The sequence below is a fragment of the Xiphophorus couchianus genome, chromosome 2 (assembly GCF_001444195.1).
Source record: "Xiphophorus couchianus chromosome 2, X_couchianus-1.0, whole genome shotgun sequence".
NCBI lineage: Eukaryota > Metazoa > Chordata > Actinopteri > Cyprinodontiformes > Poeciliidae > Xiphophorus > Xiphophorus couchianus.
This window is the reverse complement of record NC_040229.1, coordinates 2,216,446-2,231,360: the sequence shown is the minus strand read 5'-3', so window position 1 is coordinate 2,231,360 and position 14,915 is coordinate 2,216,446. Positions and strand designations below refer to the sequence as shown.

The 14,915-nt window shown below is 39.3% G+C and overlaps 1 protein-coding gene across 2 annotated transcripts; it reads left to right on the top strand.

Moving 5' to 3' along the window:
• The first annotated feature begins 2,357 nt into the window (after positions 1 to 2,357).
• Positions 2,358 to 10,944, top strand: prr35 (proline rich 35). Of its 2 annotated transcripts, XM_028044669.1 has the most exons (3): positions 2,358 to 2,801; positions 7,135 to 8,641; positions 9,760 to 10,944. In XM_028044669.1, the coding sequence occupies exons 2-3, from the start codon at positions 7,257 to 7,259 to the stop codon at positions 10,571 to 10,573; spliced, it is 2,199 nt and encodes a 732-aa protein (XP_027900470.1). In that variant the 5' UTR covers positions 2,358 to 2,801; positions 7,135 to 7,256; the 3' UTR covers positions 10,574 to 10,944. The 2 variants fall into 2 exon arrangements, with proteins under 2 accessions (XP_027900470.1, XP_027900476.1); XM_028044675.1 differs by lacking the exon at positions 2,358 to 2,801 and having other exon boundaries at positions 5,888 to 8,641.
• The last annotated feature ends 3,971 nt before the right edge of the window (positions 10,945 to 14,915 follow it).

Sequence of the window (14,915 nt, the reverse complement as noted above, 5' to 3'; positions counted from 1 at the left end):
CGCAAACTTTAACCGAAAAAATAAATGATTTCTTAACTGGTGCCAACCCTAATAATTACTATAAATAAATATAATAAAAATTTTGTTGTGATTTCTTTTTTTCTTTTCTTATAAAAAAGGGGGCCAATTATGCAAAATTTACATTTCACACATTTTTATACTTCTATTTGGGTCTCAACTGCTAATAAACACAAAACCACAAGTCAAGTTATCAATGTAACACAAAATGTGAAAAGTACACGTGAAATATAAAAGAAAAAGGGAGGCAGAGCTTTGCTACTAACTGACATCACTATGACAACTAGATAACGATGTTGGAGAAAAGTTTTAATTAAAATATAGCAAGGGAGAGGGAAGTAGCTCAGTTGTGCTAGCTTGACTATGACAACCTTGACATGTAGATGTGACGTGGAATTGGTTGTGTTTTGGTTCAGTTAAAAAATATTTTTAAAAAGGCGACCTAAACAGCAACGCTGACAGATTATCAGTAGAGAAGGCGTTTAAAGCAGCTAATCAACCACCGCTGTGTTAGCTTAGCTAATAGCAGCGTAGCTAATCTGCCACAGCGATCACTTAATGACAAAATAAACATAAAACCTAAAAACATAAAACTGTAACGGACTGAATGCTCTGTAGTTCGTTTGGGAAATTATTGCGTGTTTTTTGGTGTTGAATCCTGAGACGTGTAGTGGAGTTGTTGTCAGTTGCTATGGCAACGAGTCTGTGTGTAGCGTAGTTGTTGTAGTGGTTTGAGTTGTTCTTCAACGATTTTTCTGCGTTATTTTCTACGCTACTACACTAAATAAATAACACCAACATCTCCAAACGGAGAAATGGGAGAATCGTCTTTTTGCGCAAAAATGTCCGAATGTAAACAATGTAACTATTAAGTTCATGTTCTTTTGATGTCACATTCCACGAGTGCTGCACCGTTACCTAGCAACCCCTGCCAAGTCCTGCACCGTTACCTAGCAACCCAAGCGGAACTCCAGCACATTTGTTCAGCTGGTTTCACAACTCTATGCGCTGTAAAGTCTTACTGGTTGTGCAAGAGGCAGAAAAAAGGATTTAATGCAAATTATCAGGCGGAGTTGTGTTGGGCTAAAATTTAAAGCCTTTTTATACAGACGTTACTCCTCACTTTGGTTTGATTTCAAAAGAAGAAGAAGAAGAAATCGTCCAGGTTTCTATGGAGTTGCAGAAAAGATAAACTGACATCAGCCAGCGTGACGTTCAGGAAGCCGTGGATCTTCTTCTCTTGTCCCGGTTGTCTGTCCGTACGGACGCCATCTTGCCCCGCTGTCACATTAGCTGCAGACGGTTTGGCTCCCTGTCAGCCTCCATTTAGCCGCCGCTGAGTGACAGCGAGCCGCAGCGGCCGAAACAAGAGAGGAGGAAATAATCTGTCAGATTACACGTTTTCAGATGGTTGTTAGTTAATAATGCAGGAGTTTCACCTTATTATTAAAACGGTTTAAATGCTCATTATATGGCAGCAGAGAACAAAACTGCAGATTTATAAAATTTACACGTTAATTTATGTTTCATTTAAAGCCTCAAATTGCTGCTGTTTATTTACAAAAATATGGCTGATAACGTTTAAATTAAATAGTATTTAAATCTATTTTTTGTCATAATATTTTATAAAATACAGCATTTACATTTTTATTTTATTTATATTTCTACAAATGAAAATAAATGTACAAATAATTTTTTTCTTAAATTTTAATAGAAATTAATTTTACATCACAGCATAAAATACAAGATAACAGTAGTGAAAAAAACAACTAACACATAGAAAGTATTGTTTATTAATAAATAAACATGCGTAAATATAATTTTAATTACTTTTTGTAAATAAGCTAAATGAGATCTTACATCTATTTATTTGTCATATTGTTATATAAAAATACAGCATTTAAGATTTCATTTCTACAAATAAAACCAAATAAATAAATGTTCTTAATTTGTATTAATTCTGTAGGATTAAGGGAAATTATTATTAATAATAATATTTAAAGATTTTTTCTCTAAATATAAAGAAAATCTTAATTGGTTGAAAAAATATTTACATAAGAAAACCTTATAAATTCTATTATTATTTGTATTAAATATTATTAATATGTACATATTTATTTTTAATTAATTAATTAATTTTATGCATTATTGTATAGAATAGAACAGAATAGAAATGCCCTTAGATGATTAATTGATTGATTCAATAGATTAAAAAACACAAAAAACTATTTTCCCACATTGGGGGAAAATAGCAGCATTAGCATTAAAGCATTTAGGTTCATAAAAAGATTAAAATACATATAAAAAATAAATAGATAAGAATGTACTACAGAAGGTATTTTTATTTTACACAATGTTTATGTGTATTTGTGTATTAAAAGACAACAGAATATTCACAATATATGAAAATTAAAGTTTTAGTTCATCTCTGTGACCCTGCGTTAGTTTATTGTTGCTCAAAAATGTAATTATGTCAGAAAATTTACAGGTTAAAGTTGAATAATAAGACTTTTAAACTCTTTTCTTTTGCTTTCTCATGTGAATCCCAGATGAAAACTCTGATCTAATCTGCGTTTTCACTAAACGAACCCTGGCCAATAGTCTGTAGGTTCTGCGTCCGGGTGCCAGGCAGCGGCGCGCCTGAGGGCAGAGCTCCCAGTCAGTATATATCCCAGCGCTGGCTGCTGCGCTCCCATTTGAGCGGGACGCGCCGCCCTGCTGCTGCTGCTGCTGCTGCTGCTGCTGCTGAGACGTGACAGACAGCCTCATCAGGACGAGTCCAGGTACGAACCGATCCGTCTCCATGCCAACCTCACGTAGTTTTCAGCGACTTTTAACAAAAAACAGGGGAAGTGAAGGCCGGGCCTGATTTTCTGAACTCTGGATCAATGTTTTTAATCATTAACTTCATTTTTTGCTTTTTGTGGTTGAATTTTGACAAAATATAAATGATTTACTAATTGGTATTTACTTAATCAACATTATTAATAGGTGAGATAAAAACTTTAGCCATAGACATGGAAATCCATACGCCATCACTGCCAAAACTATTTGCAGGTATTTTTGTCTTGTTTTGAGTGCAAATGTGTCAGTGCACTTTAAATAATAATTATACAATTATAGTTCCACTGGTAGATTATTTCATATAAAAAAATCCATATTTCAGAGGTTCATTTAAGTTGATTTAGCTACACTAAAAAAAAACAAACCTTTTTTTGGTTTAGTTTTTAGTGCAGATATCTTAAAACAAAACTAAATTAAAAGAAACTTTTCAGCAAGATATGAGTTGTTTTAACTAAATAATTCCTTAATATTGATTTTAAAAAGTTCATTTCACTTACAAAAAGAAAAATGTTCCTGTTGTAAGTTAAAGTATCTGTCAATGTAATTAACACTTAAAAAAACTAAAACAAGCTCTTATTTAGTGAAGAAAAATATCTTGAAATCTTGTTTTGTTTTATTTCAAGATATTTTCACTAAAAACTACATAAAAAATACTTGGAAAGATTTTGTGTTTTTGCAGTGAGAACACAACATGATAAAAAAATTAAATAAAGCTAAAATAAAAGCATTTAATGATATATTACAAAGATAATCTGCTTGTAATTTAATTGATATATTTGTAGAATATCTTTGGTGAATATTGTTGATAATTTTAATCTTCCTTTAAAAACTTCTGAAGAGGAAATCAGCTGAACCTTTTTCCCAGGTAATTCATTTCATCTCCCGCTTTTATTTCCCCTCATGCAGAAAACGCGCTGCGGTTTGCGCTCGCATGTTTCCGTCAAAGCTTTTAGTGAACTCAACCTTCTTAATTGCAGCGATAGATGTTCAAGCGGTCGGGTTTGTTTGATCCTAAAAGCTTAAAACAAGACCGCAGGGTTTGGATACGAAGCGCCGGGGATAAAAAATGATTTTTATTGATCGGCTCGTAGCTGCAGCTGTTAGCCTCCGTTATGAGTAGGTCAGAGCCCCAAGGCGCACAAGTCAGCCAATCAAACGGCCCGATTCTGGCGGTCCGGCTGGGGCATCGGGCCCCCGCCGTCCCGCAGCATCACTCCCCCTCTGTCACCTGGGATTTATCCCCAAAGTTTAACACAAATGAAGTTCTGTTTCTTTAATTTATTTAGTTTAAAATGGAGGCTAAACTTTAAAACAAACTGACTTTCATCTCCAAATGGCCTGAAGAAAGAGGCAAAGTAAAACTTCACTTCACTGCAGGCGTCAGCCGACGGCTTCAGTCCCAGAAAGAAAATCTCACAGTAATTCAACCATTAAAAACATTTTAAAAATTTAGAGACGCAGAAATTAATTCTCTGTTTTCTGTGAGATCTGAGCTGCTAATTCTTTATTTTTAGTAGTTTGATGAAGAAATTATAGGAAAATCTCTTAATGTTTACATTAGTGAACCTGGTTGATTCTTCAACCTGATGATTTGAGTTTTGATGCATTTAGTTCATTTTTTTCTAATTAACTATCAAAGCCGATCGTGGAAAAATCGTCCGGTTCCGATAATCTGTTCTGATAATCTCTAATTAAGCTGCAGAGATTTCAGAAAAAGAGACGTAAATTAATTATACACAAGACATTACAGCCATATTTCCATATTCAGACCCGCAGCACATTCAGGTTTAAAGTAATCTTTTAATTTTACCAACATGTTTCTTCTGATTAGCGGCTCAGTCAAAGTCTGAACTTTAATCTGATGGAGAGAAAAAGATTAGATCTTCAAAAACCTGAAACTCATAATGTGCCAAAAGCTGCTCAGAAACATGAAGGATTTAATCGATAAAATGCCAATAAATGCATTTGTTTAATAAAATGAAAACAAACTGATAAGTTATTTTTTTATATCAGTAAATCCTCCTTTCACATTTTGTGAGATGCCAAACTAATTTTCTTTCAGAAAGTTGATTAAATATAAATTTATATTTAAATCTGTTAGTTGTATGAAAAGTTTAGGACTGTATAAAAGTAATATTTATTTAAAATTTCAAAATTACAATAACATAAAACCAGGACAGATCTATTATAAATTTGATAAATTGGAGTTTTGAACACAAAATATGTCACAAGGTTGCAGGAAAGTTAATTTCTAAACGTTTTTTCCACAGAACTTGAATAATAATAACCTTCTGGTCATCGAGGCTGAGCGGCTCTAGAAGAAGAAGCTAAATCGGTTGAACTTCTTCTGCACGTCCTGACCCAGATCTCAGTCCTGGCACTAATGACGCCCTTTAGGCATGATGCCAGGCTCTCATTAGCAATCCGGCCTCAAACCCCCAACTTCCCTCCCACCCCCACCAGCGCCGCTCCATCCTCAGCATGGAGCCGCCTGTAGCGGCCCTCCGAGGGCCCATAGCCCAGCCTCGCTGCACAGGTGTGGGGTTAGCTCTGTTAGCCCCCCCCAGCCCGGGGCCCTGCTGCCGCCTGGTGCTGCACTGCAGCTAATGAACAGTGGCAGGTACAGTGAGAGGGTTAGGGTTAGGGTTAGGGCCTCCCTGCAGTTAGGTTAGGGGCAAACCTCAGCTCAGGCAGATAACAGACATTTTAGTTTATTATAAACCAGGAATCAGCATAACTACAACTTTATTCAGTGGTGAGCATCGCTAGTTAAAAAGTTAGCTGTGCTAACGCTAAAGCGCTACATCAACACAGTGCTTAGTGGAAACTAATAATAAACATTATAACAACATAGTAATAAAGAGAAGCTAATGCTAAAGTGCTGAATCAATTAAGTATTTCAATCAATCAATCAAATTTATAAAGCACCCTTTATACTAAAAGCAGCTCAAAGTGCTGCACAGATCAATAAAAACTAACAAAAACAAACAATTACCCTCCAACCCCACATGGAGAAAAACACAACTTGGTGGAAAATGAAGCAGATGAAGCAGAAATGATTCAATTCAGGAAGTACAGTTAAAAAGTCGGGTCTTGAATCTGCGCTTAGAGCAACATTTTCTGCAGCTCTCAGGTTCTCTGGCAGACCGTTTCACAAACTGGGCCATGATACTGGAGAGAAGCCTCACCATCAGTGTGAGCTCTGGCTCTTGGACCTGTTAGTAGTCCGGTGCCAGAGAACCTCAGGGCCTACAGGGGTTCATAAGGTAACAGCAGTTCTGCAAGATAAGATGGTGCAAGACCATTAAGAATTTTAAAAACCAGTAAAAGAATCTCAAACTCAATCTTGAGACGTACTGGGAGCCAATGCAAGGATCTTAAGACCAGTGATGTGAGCCTGTCTTGGCTAGCAGTCGAGCCGCAGAGTTTAGTTTAGTGGAATCTAAACTAAATGCTATAGCAACATAGCATTAAGGAGAAACTAATGCTAAAGCGCATTGATGCTATATTACATCAATGTAATATTATAATGCTCAATTGCTACATCAACACACTATTTAGTGGAAACTAATGCTAAAGCACTAAATGTAAGTAGCTTTAAGCAGAAGCTAAAATGAAAGCTAAAGCAATACGTCAACATAGCATGCTAAACTGCTATATCAATGTAGCTTTAGCAGTAATGCTAAAGCGTTATAGCAACAGTCTTAAACACCACTCTTAACATCCTTTAATACAGTGGAAACCGTCTTAACGCTACAGCAGAAGCTAACATGTATTATCTTCTTAATCTCTGGGGTTTTAGTGTCAGTATTGCTTACTAAGTAGCATTGTTGCTAAGTTTTTCAGCTTCCAAAGCTGCTACACGTTTAAATCTGTTGTCCAAAAATTGTGCAAATAATTTGGAGTTCTGCAGAAAATCCTGGGAAACCGTTAACTGGAAATGGGTGGTGTCCGCTGTATCCCTATGTTTTCATACAAACAATGACATCACCACTGAATTCATCCAGTACTTAAAGAATTGTTAACAGTTAATAACCAAAACTTCAACACAAGTATTGAAATTTAGCTCTCTTGTAGTTTACAAACGAGTTGAGTAAATTATCACTTTAGAATTTGTCTGGAAAAAATCCATTTAGGGGAAGCTAAGTGTGCTAAACGTTTCCCAATTTCAGCTAAGCTAACAATTAGCAGATTAGCTGGTAGTGCCCACCACTGTCTTAATTTCACTTAAAATCTTATCTTGCTAAGAGTTTCTCTTTGTTTGCTTCACAGGAGTGGCTGAAAGTTTAACAAGATGTTCTTCATCTCACAAGATTGAAGGAAAATCTGCATCAAATGAAACAAAGTTCCCAGAATAACTTTTATTGCACCTGCGCTTGAAATAACCTTCAATCATGTCAAAGGATGAAGCTTGCAAAGTTACGTCTGCCGGCAAACACAAAGAGCGAAAACCGAAGAAGCCGCACTACATCCCGCGACCATGGGGCAAACCCTACAACTATAAATGCTTTCAGTGTCCCTTCACCTGCATGGAGAAATCCCACCTGTACAACCATATGAAGTACAGCCTCTGCAAGAACTCACTGTCTCTGCTCATAGAGTCGGACTGGCCTTACAAGAAGGGCAACATCCTGCACCCAGACCAGCTGCGGCCCTTCCAGCAAGCGCACGGCCTGCACGCTGCAGGGAAGGATGAACTAGAGCAGGTAATCTGCAGCCAGGAGAAGCAGAGCCAACGGAGGTCTGAGGAGGAGGACGGTGAGGGCAGAGAGACTCAGGGAGCGGAGGATGAGGAAGAGGGAGGGCGAGAGGAGCGCCCAGAAATCAGCGGATCGGCCAAAGCTGGTTCCAACAACGGCAGAGGAGAGTCTCCAGATACCGCAACCAAAAGGAGCAAACAGCCAGAGTCAGAGCTGCTGATGGCCGACATGCTTTCTCTGGAAGATCAGCTGCTGCGAGCTCGCTCCGCAGAGGTGGAGGCCCAGCTCAGGCACTACAAGCTACCGAAGACATGCCTAGCAAGTCCTGGGCTTCTGTCGGAGCAGTGGCGGCTGTTTGCATCCAGCCACTCAAAGGCTAAAGCAGAAGGCGCGCAGCAGCGAGTGAGCGGTTCAATTCCCTGCTACTCTCCTCCGACCAACCTGGTGGACTACCAGGACCCCGGCGGACTCAACCTGTCAGTGCTGGGCGTTGGCTATCCCATCAGCCCCAGCTGGCTCTCCTACATGAACTCAGCCATTCCGACGGGGGCGTCCAGCGTCGCCGCTCAGACCCACGCGCAGTTCACACAGCTTCCCTTCCTGGCATCGGCTGCTCAGCTGGTGCACCCGGCATCCAGCACGCAAACAGACCGAGCGCTCATCCCCCCTCACCTCTACTACCCCTTCCTGTGTGAGCACACCTTCGGACCAGCGAGCGCTCAGAGTGATGCTGGCAAATCTCTAAAGACGCCATCAAGCAGCGTAGATTCAAGCGCTTTATCTGGTTTCCAGCCTAAAGTCGGTTTGTGGAAGGTTCCTGCTTTGAGGCCGGGAAACACGGCGTCCCCTGCTGGTTGGGTGTCGCCTCAGAGAGACTCACCTGACCAAGGCTACAGAGGCGGGGAGAAGATCCAAGCTACAGCCAAGGAAGGCAAAGTGATCTGTGGCCTCAAGAGGGCTGGAGGTCCGATTAGAGGTCCTGAGTCCCCGGTGGAGAAGAAGCAAGCCATGGGCTTCACTTTGGACCTTCTGAGGAACATTCAGACTGGGTCCGCTGACAAACATCTCCTACAAATAAGGTAGATATTCTCAGAAATGTTAGTTTTCTTTGCTTTATATGAATGCTAGACTTTAGAGTCTTAGGGTGCATTCACACCAGCTCCAGTGTGTTTGTCTAAAAAGCTTGGTTCGTTTGTGAATGTGTAATCTGACCTAAAAGTGAATTCTGACCCGCCTACAAACCTCATTCTCGGTTCGAATGTATGTGAACGTTCCAAAAAACGCTCCTAAAGCAGGAAGTGAACTACAGCGCAGGGCATTCTGGGTAAATACAACCAAAACAGGAGTGTTAGCCTAGCGCTAGCAGAAGAAATGGCTTGTGATCTTTTACCAAAAACCAGAGAGAAATCCAACAACCGCTAAAATCTGCTGCCACTCCATTTTTCTTTACATTTCGCGAAGAAGGAAGTTGCGTTGTCTTCTTTACTGGTTTTCTTGTTGTTTCCTTCAGTGGTTCTTGGTGCAGCGCCCCTACAGGCGAGGAGGGGAACAGGTTGCTCAAAGGGTGACCATGTTTCCTTCAAGGTTTTATGCTCATTTTGAAGTGTAACATTAGAAACAGTTGATGCAAAATTATAACCCTAAATTTTATGCTCGCTTGAGGCGGTTTTAGGTTTATCCGAAAAAGTGTTAATGCGCTAATAGGGAGACAGAATCCAATAGCCTAACCAGAGGCACAAAACTTTGAAAAATTTAAGTCCAAACTTCCAGCTCAGAGGAGACGGCCGGCCGCTCTCAAAACAGGAAGTGAACTACAGCACAGGGCATTTTGGGTAAATACAACCAAAGCAAACGTGAGCGTCTAGCGCTAGCAGAAAAAATGGCTCATCAAAAACAAACGAGAAATCTCCAACCGCTAAAATCTGACGCCACTCCATTTTTGTTTCAGGAAGAAGTAAGTTTCTTCTTCGGAGATTTTCATGTTGTTTTTGGTGCAGCGCCCTCACAGGCGAGGAGGGTAATAGGTTTTTCAAAGTGTTTTGATTGTTTCAGGCATTGCTGTGCGAAAGAAAACAGCAGCAGCTGAAAATGTAACAAATCTCGCAACTTTGCTCCAAAGTTTACCAGACTATCAGGAGTGAAAACACCCTCAGCCTCTTTAGTTTTCAAATCTAAAACTCTTGGTCTCTGATTTCAGTTTACAGGATTCACAGCTTCAGAGCCGGCCTGGTGACAACTGGTACAACAAGACTCCCATCAGTCCCAGCAGGGAAGCGGCCTTTTTGTCAGCTGGGGCCAACAGCCAAGACGCGGCTGCCTCCGGCGCCATCGAAGATGGAGCATCAGAGTCGGTGGCCGCTCTCCTCACCGATCTCTCCAAGGCTCTACAGCAGTACCAGGAGGCCGAGCGGAAGATCTCCCACCTCGAGAAGGAGGACCTTCCCGCCCAGCGACCACTGTGGGAGCACCTGAACAAAATCCGCAGCGAGCTCTCCCACATCCACCAGGAGCTGGAGCGCACGGCCGGCCAGAGCGACGGACCTCTAGACCTGTCGGTGAAGAAGGAGTCAACGGACTCACCAGGCGAGCAAACTGTTCGAGAAGACGGCAGCCTTAGAGCCAGCGCCATGGAGACGGAAGAGGAGGACGAGGAGGCGGAGGAGGAGAAGAGCGAAAAAGAAGAGGAGGACGAGAGCGAGGGGAAGCTGATTAGGGCGTCGCTGGAGAAGCGTAAGCAGTCGCTGGACATGCTGATCAAGATGAGCCAGGTGTCGGTCGTGAACACCGAGGTTCTGCCGCCAGGCGGTGTCGGTTTGAGGTCGGCTGAGGCGCTGTGGCCCAGCAGAACCACGAAGTGTGAAGCAGATTCCAGCGTCTTGCTCTGCCCCGACGGCCGATCCGTCGTGTTTACCGACATCCCGACCTCCGTCAAACCTCCGAAGAGACCGTCGTCCATCCAGCGACTGGAGGCCCAGTGTCCGCCGAGTCCCTTAACGCCCCCCGACAGCTAAGCTTCAGCATTCGCACCTTACAAGACCAAGAGAATGAAAATGTCCTGTTTGTTTCTCTAATCTGAAGAGAAATCAAATTGTTTCCGTCGAACCTCAACAATTGAGTCCATTGAGAATCATGCAGAGAGACAATCTTGTGACCAAGTGTGTAAAATAATGTAAATGCAATAAATGTAATTAGTGGAAAAGGTTTTAAAGGGAAAACGCTGTTCTACGATGTTCTGTTTGGCTGCTTCATTAAATTTGATTAATATAATGTATTATACACTGTATAAACCATGAGAGTCATTGTTTTCAAACTCAAGACAAAAATAAAAATATTAAATAGATAGATTTTCTTTCCCCCATAAAAAAGTCCCAAGCCATTATCTTTGTATTTTGTTTCTAATATGTCCTTAAGTCCTCTTCTCACATGTAGAGTCTGAACTGTAATGCAGTAACTTAAATTAATTACATAGATTTTAACAAATTAAATAATTTAAAAACAATTAATCTTTTTTTTTTTAAAACATTCAAAAGTCCTGACCTTTGTGTTTCTGATGCACCAATAATCTGACGCACAAGCACAACAATTCCCCTTCCTACATATAAAATAGGGCTGAACTATAACACATTCATTTCAATTAATTAATTACACATATTTTAACACGATAACACAATGAATCACATTTTTATCAGGTGGAACCTTCCTATCGACGTTTCCGGTAAACCCGTAAATCTGACGCACATGCTACATTGGCTAGCAGTACATTGCTAGCAGTAATGTATGATGAAGCTGCTTCTCTTGGCTCATTAAGGGTTAATTTCTGCTTCAAAAAACAATCTGATTGGATGCTGGAAAATACGAATGTTGTGTTTAAGTTGGACTAAAAGGAGTTAGCTTATCAACTAAAATAGGATCTTAATGCTAAACACAAAGCTGCTAACGCTAATGTCAGCGTCCACAGTCCATATTTCTAAAGCCGGTTCCTGAAACACTGGAAAGCTGAACTTTGCACCAGTCTGAAGGTTAACAGATTAAAATCAGTAAATATCTCTTTTATTGAGCTCATATGTCTGTTTATTCAATAAATCTTTAACAAAAATGGTTTTTCAATTGACAATGTTGCTTATTTTATCTATATAGTTGATTAAAATGTGACAAATTAATTTGACTTTAAACTTTAATCGAGTGCCACCACTAATAAAACCAGATCAAATTCTCCAGAGAATGAAATAAAGTATTAAATAAATGTTATTCACACAGACAGACATCCGGAGTTAAAGGTGAAGAAGCTCCTAAAGCCAAACTGCCCTCAACCCGGTTACCTGCGTTTCTCCTCCTGAAGGTCCGAAACGTCTCATCCCCCCACCGGAAAGGTCAGGGCCACAAACCTAAAGCTTTCTGACGGCTCTGAGGCCGAGGGTGGGGGGGCGACATCCTCAGGCCCCTTCACCACCATCAGAGAGTCAAAGGTCAACTGCCAGGACCAGTGGAGCCACCAGTGGACGTTCAACCCAACACTTTAAGACTCATCTTCCTCACTGCACTTTATTTATTTCCACTTTGTCATCATGAGACTTAATTTTCCACCAGAAAATGAGAAGTGAAGTGAAAAATATTGTGCTTATGCTAGCACCAAATGGCTAGCAGCGGCCATTGCTTCTTCCCAGTCGTCCATCTTTGTTTCCTCTCAACTCACGCTTGGTCTCGGAAAGATTTGTGAGATTCATTTAGACAGAGATATAAGTTCTTATTTTTATTTGTAAGAAATTTTACAAGCCAGGAATAAATCTAATAAAAAAATCATATAAGCAACAGCAAAAACACAAAATCCCATCAAGTATCAGGTATGTCATAGTATTATTTTTCATGCTTTACTGCCACATTTTATTATTGTTTTTATTTTATTTAACTTAATTTTGTTTCTTGCTTCATCATTTATCTACCTGCTGATTGTTATGAAGCATTTTGGTCCTAAATATGTTATATAAATAAACTTAGATTTTGAATATTCTTTTAGTGTAAATATCTAATATTTTAAGTAAAACAAAACAAACTCACAAGTAACTTTTCAGGAATTTATAGGAACTCATTTCAAGTTAGTAATTCCTAAATATTGATAAAAACAGTGCTAGTTATTTCACTTATAACACATTTTTCTCATTTTATCAGTGTAATCAGAGTACTTTATATCAATTAAAAGTATATATTTTAAATATATACCCTAAAAGTATATATATTTTTTAAAAGTTACTGGAGTAAATGTAATTGGTTATTACCCCCACCTCTGTCTTCTTCTGTGTGGATCTGACCTCGGCTTCATTAAAGCTCAGAGCCAAAGCTGACGGCTCCCCCTGGTGGACAAAGTCAGGAACTGCTGAGTTCACAAACAGAAAAAAACGATACTGTAAAAAAATCCAGTCACAAAACCGCCGTGTGGAAAAGTCTGTGCACCGCCCTGATTATTTATTGTTCGGCATGTTTGTCCCACTTCAGGATTTCAGAACATCAAACCAGTAATATTAAGTTGGTTTGATGTTTTGAAACACTGAAGTGTCACAAACATGTAAAATAAATAAAATAAAAAAATAGAAATTCATGAACGGTGCAAACACTTTTTCACACCACTGTATTTCAATTTCCTGTTTCTTTCACATAAAAATAATTTTAAAAATAGAAAACATGGTCACTAGAAGTGATGTCATTATTAAATACATTCATAAATATGTTAATGTACTGTTCTTAACAAATAAATAATTTAAATCAATAAATATCAATAAGTTTGAAAATATTATTAAATGCCGTTCCTGTGTGATACAAGAACGGCATTTAATAATATTTTTCCAGTTGTCCCAGTCCCACCGTCCACTGGTCCTGTCCCTCTGAACGTCTCCACCACTTCCTGTTCCTGTGCAGGAGAGCGGCTGACCCTCGTTGTCTACCGCCCAGCTGCGGTCCTCGGCTTCCTGCTCGCTCCGTCAGGTCAGTGTGGCGCCGGACGCGTCGTCCTGGTCTGCAGCTGGACTGACGTCAGCAGCTCTGCTGTGTTTCTGCAGCAGGAACATGGACGGATGAAGCTGCTGGTTCCTGGTGGACTTTAACCCTCTGAATCCGCTCCACTCCTGTCTCTTTAAAAATTCCCCCTCTGATGGGCTACCTTTCCTCTGATTGGTCGGTTTCACTTCAGATATTTAAATATTAAATGAACTTAAAAACACGCAGACTCAGTCTGCACTGGATCCACGAGTACAACCGCTTATAAGGGCCACTGTAGATTGAAAAATAAAAATGTTATTAATTTCAGAAACTGTCTAGAAAGACCAAAGATATTTCTGGGCTCCAGAAGTGGAAAATTTGTGAGAAAAAATAAATAAATCAGAAATTTCGAAATTAATCTCAGAAATTTCCAAGGTTATTTCTGAGATTTAATTTCAGGCTGATTTATTAATACACTGTTTTAAATCTCAGTGTGTAAAGATGATCCAACTTTTGCATTAATAAATAATTAAACAGACAAAAACAGAATAATAAAAATCTAAATCAATTTCATCTTTTTCTTTTTTTTTTTACACAAGATTTAATTTTTAAATTAAACAGTTTAACACAGAACTGATGTTCACAGTCAAACCAGGCATTGCTTTTTTTAAACACTTCATTTATTAGACATTATACATTCAAATAGAAATAAAAAATATTCATATATATTCCAGGTAGAGCTATGGGGCAAGATAAAAGTCTAAAACAAACATAGGTCTTCTGTATGGCATCCTCTTATGTACAACATGTGTTGTGAATACTATACAGTGTGTTTCCATAGCTGCACAGGTTTCTGGGTGTTTGTACTCTAGATGAGCGCCAGGAGGCCGAGCGCTTTCAGACGCTTTACAGTAAAACATCGACACAGCAGGATCAGCGGGAAGCAAAGCCTTCGTTTAAAAGTTTCACACTGAAGCGTAAAATCAGAAAATAAAATCATTCTGCTGCTTAAATTCAGCTGGGTACTCATGCAAAGTCCTAAACGGTTTAGTTTTTAAAGAGCGTATCGTCACACCGACTCACATACGAAGCTTTAAGTGCTTAAAAAAAATCCACACTGCAAAAACAGAAAATCTGACAGAGTAATTTTGGTCTATTTTTACTGCAAATATCTTATTACACCTGAAATAAGATAAAAATAAGTTAAAAGTAGCTTTTCAGCAAGATATAGAAGCGAGTTTTAAGTCAATAATTCAGATTATTTAACTTATGACAGGACAATTTTCCCATGTTGTAAATTAAATAGTCTGTCAGTTGAACCAGTACATTTTAAAATCAATATTGAGGAATTATTGATTGTAAAGAAGCTCCTATATGTTGCTG